General features: G+C 40.2%; 1 protein-coding gene across 3 annotated transcripts in view; it reads right to left on the reverse strand.

Moving 5' to 3' along the window:
- Positions 1 to 25,960, reverse strand: part of ROS1 (ROS proto-oncogene 1, receptor tyrosine kinase) — an 89,458-nt gene extending 63,498 nt beyond the window's left edge. The window contains exons 1-12 of one of the 3 annotated variants that reach the window (XM_036414747.2): positions 25,383 to 25,959; positions 20,725 to 20,769; positions 19,004 to 19,063; positions 16,887 to 16,913; positions 13,822 to 13,882; positions 11,420 to 11,568; positions 10,119 to 10,257; positions 6,527 to 6,728; positions 5,821 to 5,897; positions 4,011 to 4,133; positions 3,658 to 3,842; positions 2,659 to 2,756 (exon numbers count right to left, since the gene is read on the reverse strand). In XM_036414747.2, the coding sequence (XP_036270640.1) occupies positions 2,659 to 2,756; positions 3,658 to 3,842; positions 4,011 to 4,133; positions 5,821 to 5,897; positions 6,527 to 6,728; positions 10,119 to 10,257; positions 11,420 to 11,568; positions 13,822 to 13,882; positions 16,887 to 16,913; positions 19,004 to 19,063; positions 20,725 to 20,769; positions 25,383 to 25,505 (1,289 nt within the window). In that variant the 5' untranslated portion in view covers positions 25,506 to 25,959. Of the gene's footprint in view, positions 1 to 2,658; positions 2,757 to 3,657; positions 3,843 to 4,010; positions 4,134 to 5,820; positions 5,898 to 6,526; positions 6,729 to 10,118; positions 10,258 to 11,419; positions 11,569 to 13,821; positions 13,883 to 16,886; positions 16,914 to 19,003; positions 19,064 to 20,724; positions 20,770 to 25,382 lie in introns of all 3 variants that reach the window. The other 2 variants (XM_036414748.2, XM_036414749.2) reach the window with 2 other exon arrangements.
- Between the last annotated feature and the right edge of the window lie 209 nt (positions 25,961 to 26,169).

The following is a 26,169-nucleotide window of genomic DNA, read 5'->3' on the forward strand; positions in this document are numbered from 1 at the left end:
TTTCGGCAATACATGACTTTTTAGAATCATAGAATTTAAAAGCAAAAAGGATTTAAGGATTTTTCTAATGGAACCTATTCTTAAAGGAAAGCACATTATATAAAAGTTACATGTTATTTTGTACAAAAACTTTTCTCCCCAAATCACAAAATTTTAAGTCTACTTCTACCAATAAATTTTCCCATTCATTGTAAATGAAAAAAATGGAAGAAAGCAAAAACGTTTCAACCACTTTTTTAAAACCTCAGTTATTGGTTTATGATAAATATTTAGCAAAGCTACTTTGCATTTTTAGTAGACTAAGCTTTTAAAAATATTTACAATTGCAGCAATAGAGCTGCCATTTTACAACTCATGAAGAAATATTGCAAAAGGTAGCAGGACCACCCAGTAATCAGAAGAAAGAAGCCAATGGAAGAATTTTGAAAATTCATATAATTTGAAACCAAACATGAAAAGAGTTGTGCAGGAGAATTTGTAATCATGAAAAAGGAAACACCTTATTTTACTAAAATTCTTCATTTACAATCAAATCTGTCAGGATATTAACTAAAACATAAAACTATTAATTTGAATGCAGCCAATTGCAGATTTGTGTTCATGGAGACAGATGTACTTTTGCTTAGTAAATCTTTCTCATCACAAACCCGTGGATTGGCAGGATTCAGAGCTACAACTGTCCAATCATTGTCCTCGTCCTATGCAGTCCCACTCTTGTTCTCCAGATGACTATCCCAAATCCTTATCAATATGCTCACGACTCCTGTGCTAGAACCTTATCCTGAGATATAAACTTCATCCTGGGACATGAACCTACAATCTTCATCCGAAGGGAAGATTGTGGCAGGCAAAAAAGCAGAAACACCTTGGCTCCTAACTTCCTGCTTTTGTCTCCCAAGTTCAAATTGTTAAGGGATGTCAGAATAGATAGAAAAAAACGTTATGGGGTGTATAAGATTACAATTCTTATACCGAAGCAGGAAGGAGTGCATTATCTCTAATGCTCATCACCACTTGGGAGGGGAAAGAAAAAGAAAAGGAAGGTGAGGCGAGCTGGGGTGTGGGAGGTAGAATATAGAGGGGAAAGGGGGATGAGGCAGGGACGAGGGGAGAGGGGAAAGGTTTATAGCAGCAACACACTCAGTGAGGTTATAGTTCAATGGTGCAAAATGATAGCATAAAAGAAAGCTTTTTTATTTTATTTTATTTTTTTATAGCAGGAGAATCAACTTTTCCCCACATCTGGAGTGCTTTAGGAACATTCCCTAAGTGTTGCTCAAAGTTACAACTGGTTTTCACAGAAAGTCTACCACTGTATGAGATGATTAGAAGAAGGCCTCGAGTAGGAAGTCACGTACTGGTGTCATCCCAAAATAGCTGTGTGATCTTGGGCAATCACTAAATCAACCTCTTCTTTGCTTTCCTATTTATAAACTTAGGATATTCAAAGCACCTACATCATAGTGTTGAACAAGGTTTAAATGGAACGTTGAAATAATGCACTTAAAACCACATATTAAGTGCCTTATAACTGTTCATTATCATTATTATTTCTAGTCACATTTCAAAATCTAAACAGAAATCAACCTTTCATTTATGGAAAAAAGAGCCACCAAAAACCTCACTGAGATGCATTTTGAGGGTTTGGTTTAGTGAGGGAAGTTCATTATTCTCAGAATGAGTCCTTTTATGTAATTGCCAGCAACAAAGGTACACTTAACAGGATTTTCGTCTTTTACAAATGAGGAAAATAAGATTACAGGTTCAAAGGACCTGCCTTACATCACAGTGTTTTTTTAAAAATGTTTCTGTAATTCAGTGATTCTTTCATGAAGTTTAATTTGAGATCAATAGACTTTTTAAAAAGTGAAAATAATTTTATCCCTAGAAGAAAGAAAAACATTTACTAGTAATCCTACAAACACTGGCCTTGCTTGTTAGTTACTAACCTATAATTAGCTGGCCATAATTAAGGAGTAAATCACAAGATAACTTTTTATGTGTTCATCCAGCACTTTTGATAAAATAAAGGTCACAGGCATGAGGTTACTTGTTTGAGGTCTTATTGCAATATAGCAGCACACCTGAGCTAAAATGTGTCCATTCCATTTGTAGTGAAGGGAAAAATAGTTATTTGTAATGGAAAAGTTTTGCTTATCATTAACCATCAATTCTTGTCTCCTAAGGTGGATACTGGCAGCATTCTGATCAATCAGCTTCTTCATAGGCATAAGAACCAGACCAGAGAAATGAACTGATGCTGAGTTGCCCAGCAAAAGAACGAGTGCAATAAAGAGAGGAAATGGAAGGGCTTCTCTCAGGGAGCACTGAGGAGGACAATGAGATCCGGGTTGTGCCATAAAATAGTGACAGTACTAGAACCCAGGTCCCTGAGTCCCAGATGAGACGTCTTTCACAAATACCCATATTTTACTGTGAATGAGAAAGGGAAAACTCTTAACTAGAGAAGATGTGTATCCTGTTTGGAAGAAATTCCCCCCTGGCTCTATAGAATGAAAACATTATCTGGATTTATTTAAATTTGAGCTAAGATACATAGATTGGCTCTTCTAAGATGATAATGTCTCATTATTAAGCAAGTTTCCCAAAGTTTCTTACCTATTGAAGAATTTGTAATTGTAAGATTAATCCACTTACCCATTATATGAATCAGCCACAATTTTTTGAGGTGCAATAATTGAGGGAGGAGTAATTTCTTCAATGTTTGAGCAGTTCTCTAAGTCACAAACATATACCTAGAGAATCAAAATTCCAGCAGTAGGATTAGAGTCTGTCTAGATTCAATTTGGCCAACAAGTATTTCTTGGGCATCTATTCTGTGCTTAGAGTTGTGCTGGTCACTGAGCACTTTTTGAAAACATGAAAATGCCCTGAAACTCCATTTTAAATCCTATGTCCTAATGAGTTTATAACCTATTGACATCAATGAAATACAAGTGCCTATTTTCCTGGCTTTCGTAGACACTCAACTATTTTTAATACTTAGGCTGACCCAAGCTTATGAATTTCACAGCCATAGTGACTGTGATAAGCCTATCACTTTCAAGAAGGAAACTTGAAACACCTCAAGACTGTGTCTTCTCAAAAATTTCAGTAATACTGGTTTTGAGAGACCTAAAGTCAACTCTGGTTATTACATAACTCAAAATGCTTGCAGCTGATTTTGACCATGATGGGCAGTCCTACCTAGTTATAATACAAGTACCACTTCTATCTTATGAAAGTTGAATTATCATTAGCATAAACTCATGGCTCTGGAAAATCACCAATAAAGATGACTAGTAGATTAGGACTAGTACTAGGTAAAGTCTAGACCCTCCTATAGAGCAGATCTATGATTTTGTTAACCTAGTGTCTAAAACATCCTATATAATAACAGGACAATATGCAAATTGTCCCCTCGATGGCCAATCACTCATGGCCCCTCCCCCAAGTCCTTCTTCCCAGCCAGCCTGATGGGCCCCCATCAGGGCAGACAGGCTGGACTCCACCTGTGCATGAATTTGTACACCAGCTCTCTAGTAATAAATAATTGATGAATACTTATTTAATGAAAAATCATGTTTACTTGTAAATATGTCTGATATACATATGAATATCAGTATCTGCTTATTCACTTTAAACTCTCAGACTAACCAGTTCATCCATGATGAAATACATTCTCTGATAAAGCCAGTCGATGGAGAGGGAAGTAATCACTCCTGAACCTCTGTAAACAATTCTCAGGTCAGACTTATCAGACATGTTGGAAGCCTCCTTGGCCCATATGAGAGTCCCTTCAGAGAAATAAACAACTTGCCGCTGGACATGAACTGATATTCCTAGAAGACCACGCAAATGCACGTGCGTTATTTCATAGCACCGAACAAAAAAAAAAACTTACATAAAAGATAATTTAGTTCCTTAATTTTTCATGAAGAGATTAAAAGAGAAATCAACCTGGATCTTCCTTTTCACACGAAGGAACTATTTCTCTTTACTATACTGACCTGTAATGTTATGGTGTGCAGCATCTGACTGAAGGCACTGTGCTTCATCTACCAGATGTTTTAAAGATCTCTTTCTTAGAGAAGATTTTCTGGATAAGAAGAGCCACTGTTCCTCTTCTTGAACTAAAATGATAACACGATTTTCAGAGATAACCCCAAGCATATACACATCGACACAAGAAGATCAATGCCACCCTCCAAAGCAAGAGGTCGAGCACTTGAAAGAGGCATTTCAACTGTGGTATAAACCACACTACTCTATGATCAGGATAGCAAGTACAGTGTCAACCAAGCGGGTTGTATGTGTATGTGCCCCTAAGTGCCCTCAAAATAACATGACATGGAGTATCGCCATTCCCAACAGCCTTGCCAGAAGACTGATTCAGCTCATTATGTCAGCCATAAGAATTTGACTGCTGGGTGGAGGTGGTCCGGTGCAGGCCAGAGTGGGTATTACAGAGTGGGTGCTACACAGAGAGCATACACACACACACACACACACACACACAGGCATTGGTTGTCTTCCTATTGTCTTCAATATCTCTCCCTGAGGCAGGAAGAAAGTCCTTGGAGGAAGGAAATTTGAGGACAGCAGAACTCTGCTTGATGTCCTGTTCTTTTGGAGGCTGATGAAGTGTGTGCCGGTGAGCACTCTTAGGGCAATTAATAAATGTTATGCAATAATCACAGTAATGACAAGCTTAAGCCTGCTCTATATTTAACTTGCCCTTTGGACATGTTTTTTTTTGCCTAGCCAAAATACCTCTCTTTTCCTAGAGTCTCCTAACAGCCAAAGAAAACAAAAGCTGGTAAGAGGTGACATTCAATACCCACCGGCATAAGTGTGTGCAGTTAGGTAAGGGGCAGTCAACCAGCCAATGGACTCTAGGGAAAATAGACCACAGACTCCTAGAATTCTGGATCTTTGTATGTTATTCAAAACTATTCTACTAGATTCCTCCAAACATTTCCAGTGCTTCTTAGAAAGCATTTTCATTTATTATTTTGCTCACCTAATCATCATGCAATAAGTATTCAGTCTCTCTAGGCAATTGTTAAAATGCCAAAGGCCACCCTAGCTGGTTTGGCCCAGTAGATAGAGCATTAGTCTGTGTACTGAAGGGTCCTGGGTTTGATCCCAGTCAAGGGCACATGCTCTGGTTGTGGGCAGGAGGCAGCTGATCAATGATTCTCTATCATCATTGATATTTCTATCTCACTCTCCCTCTTCCTTCCTCTCTGAAATCAATAATATATATATTTTTAAATAAATAAATAAAAATAAAATGGCAAAGGCTTCCCAAAAAGGTACTTATAAAATAACAACAAAAGCTAATTTGGTAGATTGGCTATTCAGAGTGGTAAAATGGAGATGATTAAGTCTACATATATTTGAAAACCTTATGGAGGCTGGCAGAAAAGATATCTGCTATGTATTAAATGACAATGATGCACAATATAAAATGAGGGTTGAGGCAGAAAGATTATGCATTACCCCTACGTGTGTAAATGTGTTACAATCACTAGTGATTTTACCTGAAACCAAAGATTTGCTTGAGGCCATTTTTTTAATCCCTAAATTTTCTGATTTTACTCTTTACATTCCTAAATTCTAATGTGAAACCTTTCCATCTAACAACTTACTTCAATACACCAAATTGAAAGATTTCCAAGTCCCAAGAAGACAGTGTCCATCTGGGCAGAAGAGGGGTGTCTGGAGGAACACCAGATGACCCAGGACCTCTGAGAGCGGAACCACCACTGCCACCCCCTCCAGTTCTGTGTAATGAAGAGCAGCGCTAGGCCATACCTGCTGGGGATGGAGTGGAAATACGAGATTCTGCTTCTGGCCCCTCCCCAACTTCATTTACAGCTGCAACAGAAAACCTGTTCCAAAAACAATTTGGAGAGATGTGTTTTACATGGCATGGTGTGAACGGGAGATAAAAATAGAAGGAGCAGTAATGTTTCCATTTAAAGGACAACGTGACAATGCATGTATCTGGTTATTTGGTGCCAGGGCTGGGCACTAAATAGCCATCAATCACATCTTGTTTGCATTTCCCATAGAACAGTTCAGGGGCACAGAGGTCAAAAACTGAACTCTGCTATCTGCATGACCCCGTTCTTACCCTAATTTAGAGGAACTTAGTAAATGCTAGAAAAGCTAACAATAATAAAATAATAACCCCTAACGGTTAATACAAAATGCCATTAACCGAATTTCACCTCCTTACTGTTTTAGGTTGAATTAAATGAAGAAATCGTGGTATTTATGATGTCTTTTATTAGCCCATGTTGATAAGGATCCTCTGAATAGAATAGAAATGCTTGAGGATGTTTCTGTTTAAGATGTGTGATCTAGTGAGCATGCAAACTTGAGGAAAAATACAACTTCATCCCAACAGTACAGATTCAATGGGACTTCTCAAAATACATTTAAACTACGTTGCCTAAATAGTTATTATGCCTACAGCCATGCTGGTTACCTTTCCCTTGCACCACTTAATTCTTACCTGTAAGTGGTATTGGGTAGAGTAGAATAAAACTGGAAACTGGTTCTCTGTGTTCCTGAATGTAATTTCTGATTTTTGCTGATCAGCCTTAAGTTATAACCCAAAATAGGTCCGCCTGGGAATTGGGGTGGAGCCCAGCTGACTTCCACGGTGTCAGGACTGGAGCTCTCAATATTTCTAATGAGAGGAGCAGTTTCAGGAGCTAGAAGAGAGAATGGGGACACAGTAAGCAGAAACGTGCAGGGCTTATGATTTTAGAGAGGATAGAAAACAATGTCCTGTTTTCTTGAAAAGGTAACATAAGTGAAATAATCAATTCAAAATAAGTGATAGACAGAAGGTGGGAAGATATCTATGAGCTGCCACTCTTGATCCCTAAGTCTTAGCCCTTAGCTGTTTTCCTAAGGGACTCTTTCAAATGTTATTTTCCCCACTTCTAGCTTATGAACTAGAATTAAATGTGGAAGTGTACAGATAGGATAAGTATTCTAGAAAAAAAAAGTTGTCAAAAAAATCTCCAGGGACTTAAAAGAGCTGAATGTGGGGCAGAACCAAGTAGGGAAGGAGAAAAGAATCCGGGAACAAAACTGAGTCAATGATTAGCATGAGTTGAAAGAATTAAGTCCTGGGGCCTTTTCACTCCCTGGAGTGCTATGCCTGGCCAGTTCCAGCTGAAGATATGGGTTCCGATAAGCCTGAGCTAAACAGTCTACTTCACCTGATGATCCAGACCTGAGGTCAGCAAACTCATTAGTCAACAGAGCCAAATATCAACAGTACAACGATTGAAATTTCTTCGGAGAGCAACATTTTTTAAACTTAAACTTCTTCTAATGCCCAGGCAGTGGTATTTTGTGGAAAAGCCACACTCAAGGGGCCAAAGAGCCACACCATTGACCCAGACTTCCCCCGGCTCCTAGGGTCCCTTGGAATCCAGGTTGACTACACTTTAGCTACACTCCTTCCCTTTCAAAGAATTAAAGAAGCATGCATTAATTAATTCAGTATCATAGACTTCAGAAGCTACCTAAGTGGCAAAGAACAGAAAGGAAAGCAAATGATTTATCAGCCTGTCTTCCATTTACATCTCCACCTACTTCTCATTCCCCCCCACCCCTGAAACCACGTGTTTTACTTCCTCTTTCCAGGACAAGTAGCCCCTTAATGTCCCTTTGCTCTTTAGTAGCCTCTCTCCCTCTGAACTCTTCTGGCAGATGCTCGATATCACCCTTGATTTATCAGAGTTGGGAGAAGTTAGGTAGTTCAGCCCTCACACTGGACTGGCAGAGGGAGGCCCGGGGAGGGTGACGTCTGTAATAGTGTCAACAATAAAAACAGAGTTTAAAGAAATAAATTAATTAAATAAAAAGGCCTCTAATTGACCTCTCAGCCTTTTTCTGATACAATTCCTCCCCAACCCTCAGACTGATCTCCGGCAAACACAAACATCATTGCATCACTCCGCTGCTCCGTGCACTCAGTCACCATGATGAAGAAGGAAGTGGGAATTATGTCAAAAAGCCTACTCATTTGGGTTAAGGCCAGATATAATCTGCTCCACTTCAAGCAAGTTTGATCCCACCAAATGGTGTGATTATTGTCCAAATCTCCCACAAAAGCCTTCCCTGAAAGACTGGTCAGAGTAGGCAAGGTAATCCTTGCCCCAAACCATTCTTTTATGTATATATATATATATATATATATATATATATATATATATATATATATATTATTGATTTTTTACAGAGAGGAAGGAAGGGGGATAGAGAGCCAGAAACATCGATGAGAGAGAAACATTGATCAGCTGCCTCTTGCACACCTCCCACTGGGGATGTGCCCACAACCAAGGTACATGCCCCCGATCAGAATCGAACCCAGGACTCCTCAGTCTGCAGGCCGATGCTCTATCCACTGAGTCAAACCAGTTTCAGCCAAACCATTTTTGTTGGTTAAGAAATTATCTACATAAGGGCCCTAATTACAAGGCGGTCATACCGTCTAAAGTCATGTATTTTCCATAGCTAACAGGGAATAGGACCATGTGTCAATGGAACACAAAACAGATAACTTTATATGCTTTGATGTGGCTATAAAAGTGAGAGCGAATTGAAGCATGAGATGTTATCCATGCAAAGACCACCCAGTACAGGGTCTGGGACACCTGGAGAGCATATCCAGGAGAAAGGCCCAGAAATGGAAAGCAAAATTTTTATTTTTCATTATTTTTATTCAACAACCATGGTGTCTCTCCAGCTCTGGAGAATGATCCAGCACAGTGGAAGCACATCAGGCATTTTTCTGAACAAAGACGGATGCATGTTTTCTATTCCAATCTGCAACATTGCAAACATTGTCCTAGATCAGGGTCTGACCTGAGGGAATGGTCAGAGAATAACCCACAGAGGTGGCCACACTTACCCTGAGATCTAACAAGCAAGAGGAGGACACTCGTCAGGGAAGGGGGAAAATGCCCAAATCAACTTGACCAGCTGTCCTTCCTTAGGTCCAAGGCCTCGTTCAATCAGAGGATCTCTCACACAGCTGCATCTCCAGAACTGAGACGTAAGACAGCTAACACCTGGCCTGGAGTCAGTCCTCCCAGGGTCCCTCAGCTACCGCTGAAGCCCAGGGCACCAGGCAGCTCTCCTTGAATGTTTGCCCCAGGAACTTGCCTCCCTCAAAGGCTCGAGGCTCGATCCTTTTCCTGATGGGAAAGTCACATCTTCAAAAAGAAGAAATCAGAAAATGCTCCAATGTATGTAGCATTTCTTTTAGCTATCTCTGATAAAATGTAGTATAACTGTACTATTGTAACCTTCCGGCAGGTCTCTCTATTTGCCAATCTCTCTCATTCTCTCAATCCATTCCATGTGAAGTTGTCAAAATTATCTTTCTGCGGGGCAGGTGAAACAATTGCTCTTCTGCTTTAAAACCTCCCATAATTCCTATCTGCTTATTGAGCCTTGCTCTGACCATCTATATATACTGCAACCAGACTCTCCTTCCCCCATTTCCAATCCCATAAAGGACAGATCCTGTTCAGAAAAACATTCCTCTGTCAGAGTGCCCGGCACCTTCCCACCTACGATATACTTTCCTTACTTATTCTGTTCACCGCTTCATTTCTACTCCACCGGAAGGTGAGCCCCACAAGAGCAGGGCTTTTTGCTTTGATCACAGAGGTCTGGTGAGCACCGAGGACTCTCCCTGGCACATAGGAACTCACTTGTGGGATGGATCCATTAATGATAGCATAGATTTATTTCACTGTTTAAAAAAAAACAAAACACCACATTAAACAAAAGCTCTAGGATAATCTATTTCATAAGCAATAAGGACACACCAGCTGAAACTGGTTTGGCTCAGTGGATAGAGCGTTAGCCTGTGGACTGAAAGGTCCCAGGTTCGATTCCGGTCAAGGGCATGTACCTTGGTTGCGGGCACATCCCCAGTAGGGGGTGTGCAGGAGGCAGCTGATGGATGTTTCTCTCTGAACGATGTTTCTAACTCTCTATCCTTCTTCTTTCATCTCTGTAAAAAAGAAATCGATAAAATATATTTTAAAAAATAAATAAATAAGGACACGCCATACCTCCATAAGGGTGAGTCCTGTAGCTGGGGCTCGGGGGAGAAGACAGCTGCAGCCGGGCTGTGAATATCCAAACCACTCGGAAAACATACTCCGTGAAGGGGTGCAGGGGCTCCACCACATAGGACAGTTTGGACACGGCCTGGACCAACGAGAGATCGACCGTCAGCACACCGGGCACAGAGGAAGGTGGAGACGGGGGTGGTCGTTTGGATGTAGAGGACTTGGACCACCCAGGCCACATGAAAGGAAGGTCTGGAGCTTGGAGCTGAGCCATCCAGACGTCAGTCTGCAAAAGTCACCTAGAAACTCTTTCCTGCTTCAAAACTGCAAAGTTATGGATTTGATTATTTGGTATTTACCACAAAGCTTTACTTTAATTGTTCAAGTCGATGATACAGGGTGTCGCAAAAGAATGTATACATACTTTGAACCCATTGTGAATGCCAATGGCTAAATCTGAAGAGAAAGAAACATCCATTGGGCTAGTTAAGCTGTTAAAGTAAGTATACGTTTAGGGGGGCACCCCGTATACTTGGTGTCTTAGGGGTATTTTTCTCTGAACTGGCTCATGCCTTCCTAAAAAAGCCAGTTCTGATACCTTCCTGCCCTTTGTTCTCATTAGAATCATTTTAAGTGGGATGGGCCGATATGGGCAGATAATGGCCAATAATATGAGTAGTTGGTTATAGGATGCTGTGCTGAAGGAATAATATGTATGTCTAGTATATTTTCTTCAAAAATAAAAAAATAGTCCTAACTGCTTTGGCTCAGTGGATAAAGTGTCTGTGGACAATTCGATTCCAGTCAAGGGCATGTGCCTTGGTTGCAGGCACATCCTCAGTGGGAGGTGTGCAGGAGGCAGCTGTTCAATGTTTCTCTCTCATTGATGTTTCTAACTCTCTATCCTTCTCCCTTCCTCTCTGTAAACAATCAATAAAATATATTAAAATTAAATAAATATAAAGGGTTTAGCAGTAACATGTTACAGAGTAGCAGACATTAAAATTTATCTCATCCAAACCAGTCATTTTATGATTTACTCTTCCCCAGATTGTCTTTAAACCTATAACTAGAGACCCGATGCACAAAATTCACCCAAGAGTAGGCCTTCCTTTCCCCAGCTGCCGCCACTGGCTTCCCTCTGGCACCTGGACCCGAGCTTCCCTTACAAGCCTGGCTTTGTCCGGAAGGTCATCTGGTCTAGTTAGCATATTATGCTTTTATTATTACAGGTTACATGTAGTAATTTGGCACTTTATTGGAGAAAAAGACTGCTTCAGTACACAGGCAGTTTCTCATACCTCAGTGTAAGTCCAGCTCCCCGGATGTTGTGCATATTTCCACTGAACGATGTATTTTACTCCGGAGTTGTTGGCAGGCTTCCATCGCAATGTCACACTCTGGTTCCCAATGGAAGAAGCAAAGGGCGCAGTGGGGAGGTCTACATTTTCTGGGGGGGAAACGAGATTTCATTCACCATGCACCATCGTTCCCACCCACAGTGTGCAGGATTCCAGGTTCTCCACATCCTCTTAAACACTTTTACGTTTCCGGGTAGAAGAGACCAGAGTTTTACACATACAAGTATGAAGTGTATATTTCATAGCTTTAAAAAGATATTTGTTTGAAAGCCATGGTAAAACAGAAGCAAAGTAGGTTTATTCTAAAACATAAAGATGGGGATGAACCAAATGGGAAAGAGAAGCTAAACTGAGCTATATACTATCGATACTTTTAATATAGTGCCCAGCCCAAAAGGCTCTGGAATGAGATAGCTGGGTTACAATTCCGATTACATTCCTCTCCAGCTGTACAGCCCCAAGCAACCCCAAGCAGGAATTTATACTTGTGCCTCATTTTTCTCATCTGTGAAATGAGGCCAATCATAATACTTATATCTCTTAGGGGAAAAAAGAAAAAGAGCTTAAACCTATAAATTACTGAGAACAAAACCTGACTCATAAATACCTAATAAATGATAGCTATTCATATTTCAATATATTATTAGTTACTATCATTCATGCCATGTGGAAAAGGGCCACGGAGGGTATCTCAAATAGACTAAGACAGCAGACCAACAGGTAACATGTGTTCAAGACAAACAACATGTTAGGTGCCTGGGCAATAAGATTTGTTGTAACAAACTAAAGATATGGTTGTAAGCACAAATGCCTTTATTTAGACTGGATACATCTTATCTGTCAGTGGTACAGACACTGATCCAAAGCCAGTGAGAAATTTAAAATAAAGCACTAATTATACTGGCATTCTAACCAAATTGTATAATTCAGTAGGTAGCATAATTTCAGAATGTTAAAATAGGATGTAAATCGGTTTTCCAAACTTTCTCAGTTCTGAAATCTTTAGTTTCTCAGTAATTTTTTTTTAAGATTCTCTGGACCAAAGGAATTATCTATCAGTTATATTTATTATTATAACATAAGTTAATAGATCAACTTAATGATTTGATCTATCAACTTAATAGATTTGAAAAAAAATAGCGCATACATTTAAAGACAAAATAATATATTTGTTTCATCCTTAAAATGATGCTAACTAATGAGATCTGTGTGGTTTCTGGGGACTGTACAATGTCTTTAATATTATAATTAGATTGGGTACCACCACCTCATTTACTGTCCCATGTTGACTTTCTCAAGGTACTTGTTTCTTATTACAGCAATAACCAAAACAGCCCAGCATCACAAAGACATGATATCAACAATAGGAACGCAGTGCAATTCTTTGTTTATAGCATGAATTACCTCCAGCTAGCAGTACTGCTGTAGGCAGTTAGACTGACGTGAGCAGAGCAATGAAGATGGGCCAGGTTCAGAAGGTCAGGAGGTGGAAAGCCCCAGGTGCCTAGTGGAGGTCAATCAATTGTAGGGTGGGGTCTTGCCCCCAGGGTGGCTTTTCCTCCCCTAGCATATCACTGGTTGTGAGATCTGGACCTCCTGACTTTTCCTCCCTAGAGATAACATCAAGGCCTCAGTTGTTTTTCAGCTCCTGGCCCAAATAAGCTACCTTACCAGCGAGGGCTGACGTAAGGACCAGCTTCTATACAACATGGAAATGTCCTTGAGCAGTGGTCGGCCAACCAAGGCTCGAGAGCCATGTGCAGCTCTTTGGCCCCTTGAGTGTAGCTCTTCCACAAAATACCACGTGCGGGCACACACATCCAGTGCGATTGAAACTTCGTGACCCATGAGCAGAAGTCGGTTTTCAGCTCCCAAAGGAAATTTCAATGGTTGTACTGTTGATATTCAGCTCTGTTGACTAATGAGTTTGCCGGCCACTGTCCTAGAGTCTTGTAGGGGGCCATGCTTCTGGGAGGTGCTTTCTTGAATAACTGCCAGCTGAATAATTCACTGAACATTACATTTAAAAATTCCTATGCTCTCAGTTCATTAACACAGTGGCATTCCTGACATCAAGTCTCCCTCACATCTGTCTCTCATTGAGAGGAGTGACTACTGCAGCTGCTGAACGAGGGCAAAGTCAGGTTCTAAACATCACTCCTGTGCTCTGCTCCCCTCTTTGGCTCTGAAAGAGGAGTCTCACTGAATCTCTACCAAAATGGCTTTCCCACATAAAATGATGGAATTACAGAGAGACAGATCGGAGTGCGCTATGGAGGTGGAGCATAGGTTCCGAGAGGGGGGTGGAGCATCTCCAGTCCCAGCTGCATGTGTCTGCTCACCTAGGACCTCCTCCTCATAGGCACCTTCCGCACTGCTGCAGCCGTCCTCACAGGACTCGCGCTGTGGGAGACAGGGAGCGCACTGGTCAGAGCAGCCTTGCTACGCTTTGGCCGATAAGCTTCTGCAACAGTTTGAAATCTCAGTGCCTGATAAATAAGTGCCCCTGCATCCCAATGATGGCGACTGTAATAAAGTTCTCATTTGCCAGTGGATAGGAACAGCACCTTTCGAACTCTTTTCATCATGTCCCAGATTTCAAAATGCATGCAATGAAAGAACGTGGTGCACAAATGTGTGTGTGGGGGGGGGGGGGGAGGGGGAATACATTCTTGAAACAATATTTACTCCCCTCCCCTTTTAACAGTTTTATTGAGATCTATTTCATGCAACCTAAAATTTACCCATCCAAAGCACACAGCTCAGTGATTTTTAGGATATTCACAGAACTGTGCAATCATCATTACAATCTAATTTTAGAATAGTTTCCTCCGCAAAATGCAATCTTTATTCTATTCTATTCTATTCTATTCTAATCCACTTAATTTGATTATTGGGACTCTATTCACTAAATTGATTTCATGGGTCACGCCTCACAGTTTGAAAAAACAATGAGCTTTTCAATGCAATTATTTTTGCCATCTCAGTCAAAGATTTGGTGAGCTAATAACCTAAAACTCTAGCCTAAGATTATACCTATTTATTTCCATGCACTTCTTGAAAAATTAAAAGTGGACTATACTCTTTATAATACCTGAACATTTTAATGGAGGTCTTAATACCAACGTTAAATTTTAAAGTCTAAAAAAAAAAAAAAAAATGTAATGATGGTTAACATATTATCTCGATAACCAAAACCAGAGTAAACATTAACATTTTGATGACTGAGACACAAATTTCCTGGAACAGATGTATTAACATTAGCTATGAAAAAAAAAAGGGGGGGGGGAGAAAAGACACCCATTGTAAACCTACAACACAATCATGATCAATCTTCCTGATCTCACTCAACTTATAATGCCTAGGAAAACATGTTATTGTTTCTCGTGATAATAGTGGAAACCATGGCACAATGCATTTGCCCTAAAAATTCCAGGTAGAAGGCTATGATTTGCACATACTAGTTGGCCAGTGTTTGGTCTGTGAGCTCAGAGGAAGCAGAGCCTGATAAGCCCAGGTTTGCTTAGTTAAGGATTAATTTAAACACCTCAGGTTGAGCTCCAGATTATTTAACTTAAGGGTTTCATATACTTTTCACATCTTTCAGGTTTCCATAAAATACATTCAATATATCTGTAGAGAATAAAATACCAAGTGGCAGCAAAATTATCATGTAACATAGGATTTTGTTTCCAAGAAAGAACACTGAGGAGGAAGAAAGGAGTTGGAATAATGTTTGTTTGAAAATATAGCTAGTATTTAAGGGAATATATGGGCCTAGTTCTTTTAAATTTTTTTCAGGGGAAAATATGAACAAAATTCTGATCTATCTAGGCATTTAAATATTTTGTTTTGTTTACTTTTTATGAAGCTTGTATATTTTCCAGTTTTATTGAGACATAATTGACACATAACATTGTGTACATTTAAGGTGCACAATATTTGATGCATTTATATATTGCAATATGATGATCACCATAGCATTACCACCCTCTTGTCACATAATTACCATTTTTTAAATCAATTTTTAAAGATATATTTTTATTGATTTCAGAGAGGAAGGGAGAGGGAGAGAGAGACAGAAACATCAGTGATGAGAGAGAGAATCACCAATCAGCTGCCTTCTGCATGCCCTCTACTGGGGATCCAGCCCACCCTGGGCATGTGCCCTTGACTAGAATGGAACCTGGGACCTTCAGTCTGCAAGTGGTCGCTCTGTCCCCTGAGCCAAACCAGTCAGAGTAAGATCAATTTTTTAAAGTAACATCCAAGCCTCTCTCTCTCCTCTCTCTCTCTCTCTCTCTCTCTCTCTCTCTCTCTCTCTCTCTCTCTCTCTCTCTCTCTCTCTCTCTCTCTTCATTGTCTATTTACATATGTGGCACCTCCCCCGGCCCTGTGTTTTATCTCTTCTTAGCTAACCCCACCACCATTCACTCCCAAGGAAAAATCACTCAAGTATGAAGTCATCACAGACTATGGAGAAATTATTCCAATTAAAAAAATTTTTTTTTTTTTTGTATTATCAACTAAAGGGGAATTTTTCCATTTTACTAATGGTTGATATTTGTACTCCTTCCTCCAGCAAGATAAGTTAGTTTTGTTCTCTGGCTTTTAAGGACATTTAAAAACAAAGCAACATGGATTTTAAACTGAGAAATAATGTAGTCAGAAGTACCTATTGTCAAATGATCTAAAATAAACTCTGAAGATCAGGTTCAGTTCAAGAAGATTGAGGAAGACAAGCTCAAAGTCCTAAGGTCCTTCTGAAGGAGCAGAGAACCTGCTAGGAGCTTCGGGGGAGGGTCCTGGCCTGGAGTGGGGGGAGGAGGTGGGGGGCGGGGAGACCTGGGCAGCAGAGTCAGCACAAGGTCCCTCATTAGAACAGCAAGAAAACACACACACACACACACACACACACACACACACACACACACCTGCTATGCTTCAAAATGCTGTCCAAGGAGTTTGTCGAATCAGGGGGAGAAATTGCAACTAAAGTGTTCTTTTCTTAATGCATTGTATTTAATGATAGAGCATGCTTTATGGGGAAGACGATAAAATCAGCAGAAATAAGGACACCCTGAATTCTGCTCCTGCCTCTCTCCCTGCCACCTTCGCCCGGCCAGGCTTCAGGAATTAGACCCTTCCAACCAGAGCAGCGTAAGTGTATGTGTGCATACACATCTGTGTAACTTTTTAGACATTGCATATGCACACAGACATATAAAACACAGCGAATATTTGTGTCAGCATGGAATTCCACAGTCGTCTTTATGCACACCCAAGAAGAATGCCTCTGTGCACTGAGAATGATTCGGGTTTCTCCGTTGTTATTTTACCAGCTTTTCCAGGGGAGATACAGACATGGAGTTGGATGACATCCTTTTTATAAGGATGGCCAACTTACCTCACAAACTGTGGCATAGGTGTCATTCTGTGTGGGGGGGAAAGGAGAGGGAGAAAACAAAGAAAAACTACTTAAAATCTATAAAGCTGTAAACAATTTTAGTAATACTTAGCTCTATATTTATCCCGCCAATGGCAAACAACTGATAACAAAATAAAAAAATAAATAAAATAGCTGAAACCAGTTTGGCTCAGTGGTAGAGCGTTGGTCTGTGGACTGAGGGGTCCCTGGTTCGATTCCGGTCAAGGGCATGTACCTTGGTTGCGGGCACATCCCCACTAGGGGGTGTGCAGGAGGCAGCTGGTCAATGTTTCTCTCTCATCGACATTTCTGGCTCTCTATCTCTCTTCCTTCCTCTCTGTAAAAAATCAATAAAATATATTAATAAATAAATAAATAAATAAATAAATTTAAAAAATAAGTTTTTTAAAAAATCAAATAAAAAGCCGTTAAAGCAAGGGAGCCCAGAGCAGGGCCTTCTGCCCAGACAGGCCACTGAAGGAAGAGCTGTAAAACTTATATTTGCATCACTAGGGAAATGCTATAAACAAACACGATGGTTGCCAGGAAGTCCCAATCAAGTAAGGGGGGTCTGTGGTGGACCAGGTTAGAGAAAGAAGGGATTTTGGCAGATGCCCAGGGAAGACAGACCCTGGAGATAAGCTAAGAAAGGCCAGCAGGTCCCTCTGCCCAGACTGGCCATGCTAGCGTCCACTCTGCAGCTGGACTGTTGTCTGACAACAAATGGTACTTTCCCTTCGTTCACTCATCCCGTGTGTGTCTGAGCACCTGCTACCTGCCCCTGCTTTGTTCAGTGCAGGAGACACAGTGTGAACAAGATAAAGAGTGTCCTACCTTGATGGGCTTAGCTGTGGGACAAAGCATGTGAGTAGACAAATAGTGCTTAAAATTGCAATTGTTAAAAGGAGAGGATCCTGTGTTTTTTAGGGTGTATAATAGTTCCCAGGTCCAGATCCCACCTGCCCCACCTTTTGGTAACTTCCGTTCTATGAAGCACAGGGTCATAAACATGAGAATGGGCGTGAGTAACTGCTATGACAAAGATCTACGAGGACATACCATACAGGAACAGCTATGAGGACTATAGAAGAGGCCAATGTCCTTATTTAAACCCCAATGCTACGATTTGAGCAATTAATAGAAAGTGATATTACCCAACATTACCTCAACCTTACTGATTTAATCTCTGACCTGAACAACTGCAATACAGCCAGCCCACTTTTATTTTATTTTATTTTTTAAATATATTTTATTGATTTTTGTATAGCGAGGAAGGGAAAGAGATAGAGAGTTAGAAACATCAATGAGAGAGAGTCATCGATCAGCTGCCTCTTGCACACCCCCTACTGGGGATATGCCCGCAACCAAGGTATCAATACATGCCCTTGACCGGAATCGAACCCAAGGCCCTTCAGTCCCCAAGCCGACGCTCTATCCATTGAGCCAAACCGGTCCCAGCAGCCAGCCCACTTTTAAATTACCCAGTTTTTATCCATAAGATTGAGTAATGATCGTGTTTCAGGCACTATCTTTAGGAGGGAGATTCGATTCGTATCCTATTTTAATGATGAACCTAGGTGCTCATGACCTCTGGATTAGATTACTACTATGTTCCTTTCAGATCCACTTCGGACATGGCCGAAGGCCCTGCTATCCAGTACGGGTCTGGAGCCACCAGCATTGCCTTAGCTGGGGAGCTTGTTATCAGTACAGAATCTCAGGTCCTCCTAGACCCACTGAATCAGAATCTGCACTTCAACAAGATTCCCGGTTAAGTGTATAATGACATTTGAGAAGTGCAGGACTAGGAATTTAACAAATACCTAACATCCTACTAACAGGCCTTTGTAGGAGGTAACTATTGGGCATCTCCAGGTGGGGTGTCATGGTTTGTGTTAACCTCCCATGGTCTCCAGTTGGGAGTAATAGTAATGTCATTTCCCCCCCATCACCATGTTTCACTCCGGCTGCCATTCTTTCCCTTTAGGTCAGCCAACTAAATGAAAGCCAATGGAAACTCAAACGGGAGTCCTCTTAGACAACATTTCTCTTAAGGGGAACATAAGTATCCAAACAGAAACTCAGTGAACACTTACACACTTTAAAGCACACTTTTCCTGATCTACAGAGTTCCAAAAATGACATCCTTGGATGCACTGCAAGAGACAAGAAGAGACAATGGTGACTGAACAAGAGGGACTCTTTTGTCATCTGAAAATGCAATAATGTTTTAGGAATAGAAATCTACCGAGGAATCTGTGGCCTCAAAAGAATTGGGACCTTTGGGGTGATAAGCAGAGCTGTCCTGTCTGCAGACAGCAGGGCAGTGTGGTTCACTGAAAGTTGGCAGGGGTGCTGAGTGGAGTTCAGTCTGGAACGGGCAGGTCAAGAACCCAGAGAGCACCCGAACTTCAGGCAGCACACTGTCCCCTGGGTGGCTGGCAGCAGGTCAAGTCTAGGTCAGCACAACACTGAACATATCGTGGATCCATTGGGTGGCCTCACGTGACAAGCCAAACTCAAGCTGGCGCTCGGGCAGAAGGCAGCACATCAAACCTTGAATGGGCGGACAGTTTGAGAAGTCTACTGCCCGCTGGCCAGCTTTCGCCCCTCACAACTGTCCTGAAAACCTTCTCCCAAAACCGACTGGGCCTCCTATGGACCAATTTGGTCCATTTCTCCTAACTGTACTTGACCTGCCTATGCCTGAGATTGTATAGACATTTCTTCCACAGGTCCCTTCTTCCTCTCAGTTCCTTCTTTACCATCTCTTCTCCTCCCCCACCCCTACACATTTTGATTTTGTGTTCTATCTTCAACTTTTTCTCTTCTCGTTCTTCAAGTTCTCCACCGGTGAGCTCATCCACTCTCTCAGTTTTGAGAGACTGTATGTTTCCAGGAATTTATCCATTTCTTCCAGATTGTCCAATTTGCTGGCATATACTTGTTCATAATATTTCCTCTCATAATCTTTTGTATTTCTGTGGTGTCAGCTGTTACTTCTCTTTCATTTCTGATTTTATTTATTTGGATCCTCTCTCTCCTTTTCTTGATGAGACTGGTGAAAGGCTTATCAATGTTATTTATGTTTTCCAAGAATCAGCTCTTGATTGCATTGATCTTTTATATTATTTATTTAGATTCTATTTAGTTTATTTTTGCTCTGATCTTTTCTTCTCATTCCTTTGGGCTTTGTTGTTCTTTTTCCAGTTCCTTTAAATAGAAGGCTAGTTAGGTTGTTTATCTGAGATTTCCCTTGTTTCTTGAGGTGGGTCTAGAATGCTCTCAGTTTCCCTCTAAGACTGCATTCGCTGTGCCCCAGGGGTTGATGTGTTCTCATTTTCATTTGTTTCACTGTTACCTAGCACAGTGCTTAGTTCATACTTGTGCTTTGAATCATTTAAGCATTTGTTGAATAAATGGGTACAGGTGCAGAGAAGTAATAAAACCATAAATGTCATGGTCAGAAGAAACATTGGAGACTGCCCAACCCAACCCTCTCAGATAACACATAATAAAACAAAGTCTCAGAAATATCAAATAATTTGCTCGAAGCCATGCAAATATGTAGAATCAAAATAATGGACTTGGATTGGGCCTGTGTTCTCTTGACTTCAACACTGTCCCTGACTTCATCTGCGAATATTCTATCATTCACTTATAACTAAATTTTTTTATTGTCTTTCGTCCAGCAGAGACAAAAAAAAAAATATTTTACTTAGGACACACCCTATTGTAATAAAACCTGACCATTGCCCCCTTTTCTGCAATCATTGCTAACACTGTACAGTTCTTAACAATGGAAGCCATTACTCACTGGTTCACTCAGATTGTTCGGCGGACCGCTGTCCAGATGCCTGTCCTGCAAGGAAGAAGCAGGTAATGAACACCGGCTCTCAATATTGTGTGCGGTAATAACTACCACACCTTCTTTTAAATAAAGCTTCCTGGAATAGTGCTGTCTCCCTTCTCAGTGTTTTCTAGTGGGAAATTAAGGAGCCAAAAGGCTTAAAGTCATTAAATTAGTCATGAAATCAGACAAAATCCCAGTGCAAATTATAAGATTCAATGTCTAAGAATTCTTCAGCAATGGTAAAGGGGGTTATAAGGAGGGGTAAAGGGCAGTGGAGAGTCTCACACAATATAAAACAAGCCTGTGACATTAATCAATTAATCAATACAAAGAACTCTGGATAAAACATGAATTATGTTCAGATTTAAAACACACACACACACACACACACACAAACAGTCTTATTAAGAGCAATTTGTGAGCAACTGCTATGTTCCAGGCCCTCTGCAAGGTGTTTTACACTCAACTCATTTAGCACCTCAAAAACCCATTAGGTAGGTACTGTTATGAAGGCCACTGCACAGCTGAGCAACAAGGAGGTGTAGTGTATTGCCCAGGAGTTAGAATTTGAAGGGCGATGAGAGGAATTGCCCCCAGAGCCTGTGCTCTTAACCAAAGCATGGTGCCTCCTGTGAAATCTGCAGCAAATTCGCATTCTTCACTTTGGAGTTAGGAGCTGCCCAGTTTGCCTGAGTTCCTCCTGCCCCAATCAACTGCTTAAAACACACACTCCCGGTGCTGGGTCTCAAGTCCTCCTAACCCAACGCCTAGTTCTTGGCACAAGGTTTTCTTCCTACCCACCTCAGCCGGAACTAATTTCATTTACTTCCTGTCCTAATAAATGAAACAGCAGAATGATCTGCATTGTAATCCCACTGCTCCCATTGTGATATTTTGAAAATTAACTTGTGCTATATAAACTCAGTATTCTCATCTGAGACAAAAGTAAAATAATACTTAATTCATGAAGTTCAGGGGGATTTGACTAAATGATGCATTAATTATTATAGTACAGTGCCAGGCACTTAGAAATCTATAATATTAGGTGCAAAATTGCTATAAAGAGTCTTTTGAAAACATTTCTTTGGTTACTTATGCAATAATCTCTTCAGATAAATTTCTTGATGTTCAGGGTTAAAAGTATATTTTTCCTTTTGATTTTGATATTTATTAATCCATGTTTTCTAGAAATCTGTCAATTTGCATCCTAACCACAGTATATGAAAGTACCAGTTTATCTAAACTTTGCCAACAAAATGTTTTTATCTTTACCAAATTGATAGAAGAAGAGTTGGTAATTCATTTTTATTATGTATTTCTATGGTTTCTATGAAGTTAACCTTCAAATATTTTATAGCTATTTATAATTCTTTTTTTTAAAGGTAGGTATTCATGTTTTAAATTATTTTAAATGCTTTTATATATAAGCGTTGATAAAATTTTATCACATGTAATACTTTTTTCCATTTTTCTACTTTGTTCTTACTATATTCTGTTTACTATCATATAGTTTAAGTTTGGTTTTTTTAAGTATTTCCCCCAGGCATTTGCCCTACTCTAACAATCCCCTATGCTCTGCTTATCCATTGTCTCCCTCGACTCCCTCAAACCCCGTCTATGAGCCATGGATCTTGTCATTGTCTCCATAGTTTTGTGTTTTCTGGAATGTCACAGGGTTGAAATGACATAGTATGTAGCCTTTTCTGGTTGGCATCTTTCACTTAGTTATGTGTATTTAGATTCCTCATGTGTTCTTATAGCTTGATAGTTCATTGCTTTTTTGCTCTGAATAATATTCTATTGTCTGGCTGTGCCACAATTTATTCATTCACCTACTAAAGGAGAGAGTTATTCTTAATTCTAAATTGATAGCCCCACTTGGACTTGAATTGTTACCTTTATCATATTCCATACTCCCTTATGTACATTGTCTTATTTCTGAACTGAATTCTGTTTTACTGGCCTGTCTACTCCTTTACCCATACCAACTGGGCTAATTTCTAGAATTTTTGGATTTTGGTTTCATTCCATTATCTTGTTGTAAAGTTACATATTATATACAAGAAAACTAATCATGTTTATATTTTTAAATAGTACAACCTTCTGAACTCTATTGCAAGTCGTACTGAATTGAATTGATACTTCTAACAGAGCACTCCTTATTCTAAATTGATAGAACACTAGTTCCACAGTCAGTGGGATTTGTTACTTTAAAAAAAAAAGGGGGCGGGGGGGGGGGTTGTTGCCAAAGAAGATGAAAAAAATATAATTAAACAAAGCCACTCATATGCTATTGTGCCCTGTGGATATACAAAGAGAGAGTATGGGAAAAGCAATTCCATAATTACTTGATCATAAATCTTTTTTTTCATAAAGGATCTCACAACTCTAGTGTTCTGAAGAATATTATGGCCCTAGCTGGTTTGGCTCAGTGGGTAGAGCGTTGGCCTTCAGACTGAAGGATCCCTGGATGGATTCAGGTCAAGGGCACATGACCCAGTTGCAGGCTCCATTCTCCAGTAGGGGGCGTGCAGGAAATACCCATCAATGATTCTCTCTCATCATTGATAATTCTATCTCTCTCTCCCTTTTTTTTCCTCTCTGAAATCAATAAAAATATTTTTTAAAATATTACATTTTGTTCTCTGCAGCATGTGGCATATATAATTCAAAAATGTTAAGTCAGTTGATGTAAAATACCCATGCTCAAGCCTAGAACTATGGTTTGTGCATTTTTGGACAGCAATTTGGAACATTCCTTTGTATAATACTCTTTTGTTTCTTTTTTTTTTTTTTTAAGCAAAGATGCCTCAGTATTAAGAACTACCCAGTAAAATCAAAGATGACCTTCCCAGCAAATGCCCAGACTAAACGGACAGAGGAAGAAAAAAAAAGATTCGAACGATAGAATACACTGGAGCACTTTACACATCCTCCCCCCTGACCCTGGCTGTGTTCACTGCCCAGTGGCCTCGCTGTGTCCCTGCAGCCTGCGTGGGAGGCCCAGAAGGAGACCCGTCGGCCTGGCCACCGGGCAGGCTGCAGACCGTGTCTCCCCAGCCGCTACCGCAGCAGCTGGGCCTGCTCTGTAGGTGGTGGTGGACGGAAGGCAACTCCACAAAGGAACAAGCTGTCTACTTCTACTGCCAAACCCCGAAACCAAAAAACCCACACAAACAGACACGCTAAACCTAGACGTAACTAAAAATAATCAAATACATAAAACAGGAACTAATGCAAACAACCAGCGTCAGCTTTGATAGCAGCAACATTAACAGATTATGGCAAGACAATCATATGATGGGCTATTCTAAGTACATTAAAGATCCTGTTTCCATTAAAACTTCAGGGCATAGAGGAAAACTCATATGTACCACTACGTGAAAAAGCTGAGGGCACAACTGTGTGTAAAACTATACACACATTTGGGGGGAAATACTGAAAGAAAATACAATCAGAAGTTAATAGTGGTGGATTTATAAGGTTCTTCCCTTTTCTCTATTCTCTATCATATATATGTTTTACAATGAATACGTATTCTTGTTTAAAGCAGAGAAAATTTTAAAACTTCTTAATAAAGAAAACATTTAATTGTCCCAGTTTTCCACTTTTAAGGTTGAATTACAACTTTACAAACCTAAAGCATACAATTCTACATTAATGGCAATGAAGTCTTCAGCAAAGATTTATATAAAACACCAAACTTTTTTTTTAAGTTCGATTATTCATAATAATGTTCACAATACTTTAAATTCAACCAAAAAGAGAGTAACACAAATCAATTTCTTTAACACAAATCATTTTCTTTTCTAATCTACCCTTGACTTCTTTCCCTAATTCTTTAGGGTGAGCATTGTATTTTATTTGGTGTTTTCATTACATAAGTATGACTCTAAGTAGTGTCACATGTAAGCTATCATGGTATTTCTTTTGTCTTCAGATGAGTATATCTTTCCCTGGCCAGAATATTTTTGGTTTTTAAAGTGAATTCCATTGTGTTTTAAAGTACAACTAAAGCATAATACCTAAAAAGATATGAAATAGTAAATATAGGAGGGATGATACCCAGAAATGAGAAGAAAACATTAATTTTTTTTAAAGCCTCATTACTGAAAAATTACAAATGCACAGAAAGCAACAAAGGACAATACAAACAATTCTCGCTTTTAAAATAAAATGTTGTTCTCTAGGGCCCTGCATCTGCTGCCTGGGTCACCCACCTCCCCATACAGTCATCCATCCCACTGTAAACAGCATTGATGCTTATAGGAGAGGGCATTGCCCTGGGTCCAAACCTCCTTCGTGCTTCAAGACAAATACCAACGACTTTGTAATAAATGAGTTTTTAAATTATAATTTTTAAAGCATGCAAAATTGATTGTATTGAATCCTCCTTTACTCTAATCCCAGTCCTCCCCCCAAAAAAATCTATGATCAGATAACAAAATAGGCCTGCCCTACCTTCTTTAATTATAAATGGCCCTAACTTACTTTGAAAACAAACCACAATATTCCTCATGAGAAGATTTCCTATAAAATGAAAATAATTCAAACCGTTATAACAAGCTGAATGCTATGTTGTAGTTCCCACCAAGACAAATAGCAAGACGGGTAAAACTTACCAGGTTAGTTACACATGACTGTAGGCAGCTGTTGAGCACTGTGCACTGACCCACAGAAATCCATAGGCAGCCAAGAGCCACGGCATGGACCAGTGTCAGGAGAAGCCAGTAACTGCTCTTCATCACTCCACCAGCGGCGGAACCTCAGATGCGCCTGCTGATTTCCTCCATTTCGCTATGTGAATTCTTCGGGTTTCATCACTCCAGTTGAAAGAGAGGCGGGTGGTTTTGTGTGTTTTTTTTTTCAATAATATACTGGGGCCTTTTAGTTTAGACCTTTGGATCCTAGATAGCTTGTCATATGCCCATAACAGCCATTTCGTCACTTAGCTTTGTTTGACTCCCATGAAGGAAATCACCCACGGACTAAAGGTTAGGAGCGCGCTTCGCATGGGAAGTCAACGAAGTGGGAGCGTGTGATGGGTGCACTGTCCCAAACCCGCATCACCCACCACGTCACCTTCTTGGTTGGTTCAGCTATGCAGGAAACGGGGTTTTCACCACCTAGACTTCAGCCAAGAGTAGCATTATTATAATTTTAAAAAATTATAAGAAAAATGGAAGCGCCTAAATCACACGATGAGGCAGAGAGGGAAAAACAGAACCCTTTGAAACCAAGAGCATATTTTAAAATGAAAAAGCAAACAAAGATGGAATTAGCAGGCAAATACGGGGAGGGTGAGGTAAAGGAAAGGAGGTTTGGTAGAGTGCTTTCAGAAGTTCACTACATATTAACTAAAAGGCTGCCTTATCAGGTCTAGTGAGACAGAGAGCTGGAACTAGCCAT

This window comes from Pipistrellus kuhlii, unplaced genomic scaffold (assembly GCF_014108245.1).
Source record: "Pipistrellus kuhlii isolate mPipKuh1 unplaced genomic scaffold, mPipKuh1.p scaffold_m20_p_5, whole genome shotgun sequence".
Taxonomy (NCBI): domain Eukaryota; kingdom Metazoa; phylum Chordata; class Mammalia; order Chiroptera; family Vespertilionidae; genus Pipistrellus; species Pipistrellus kuhlii.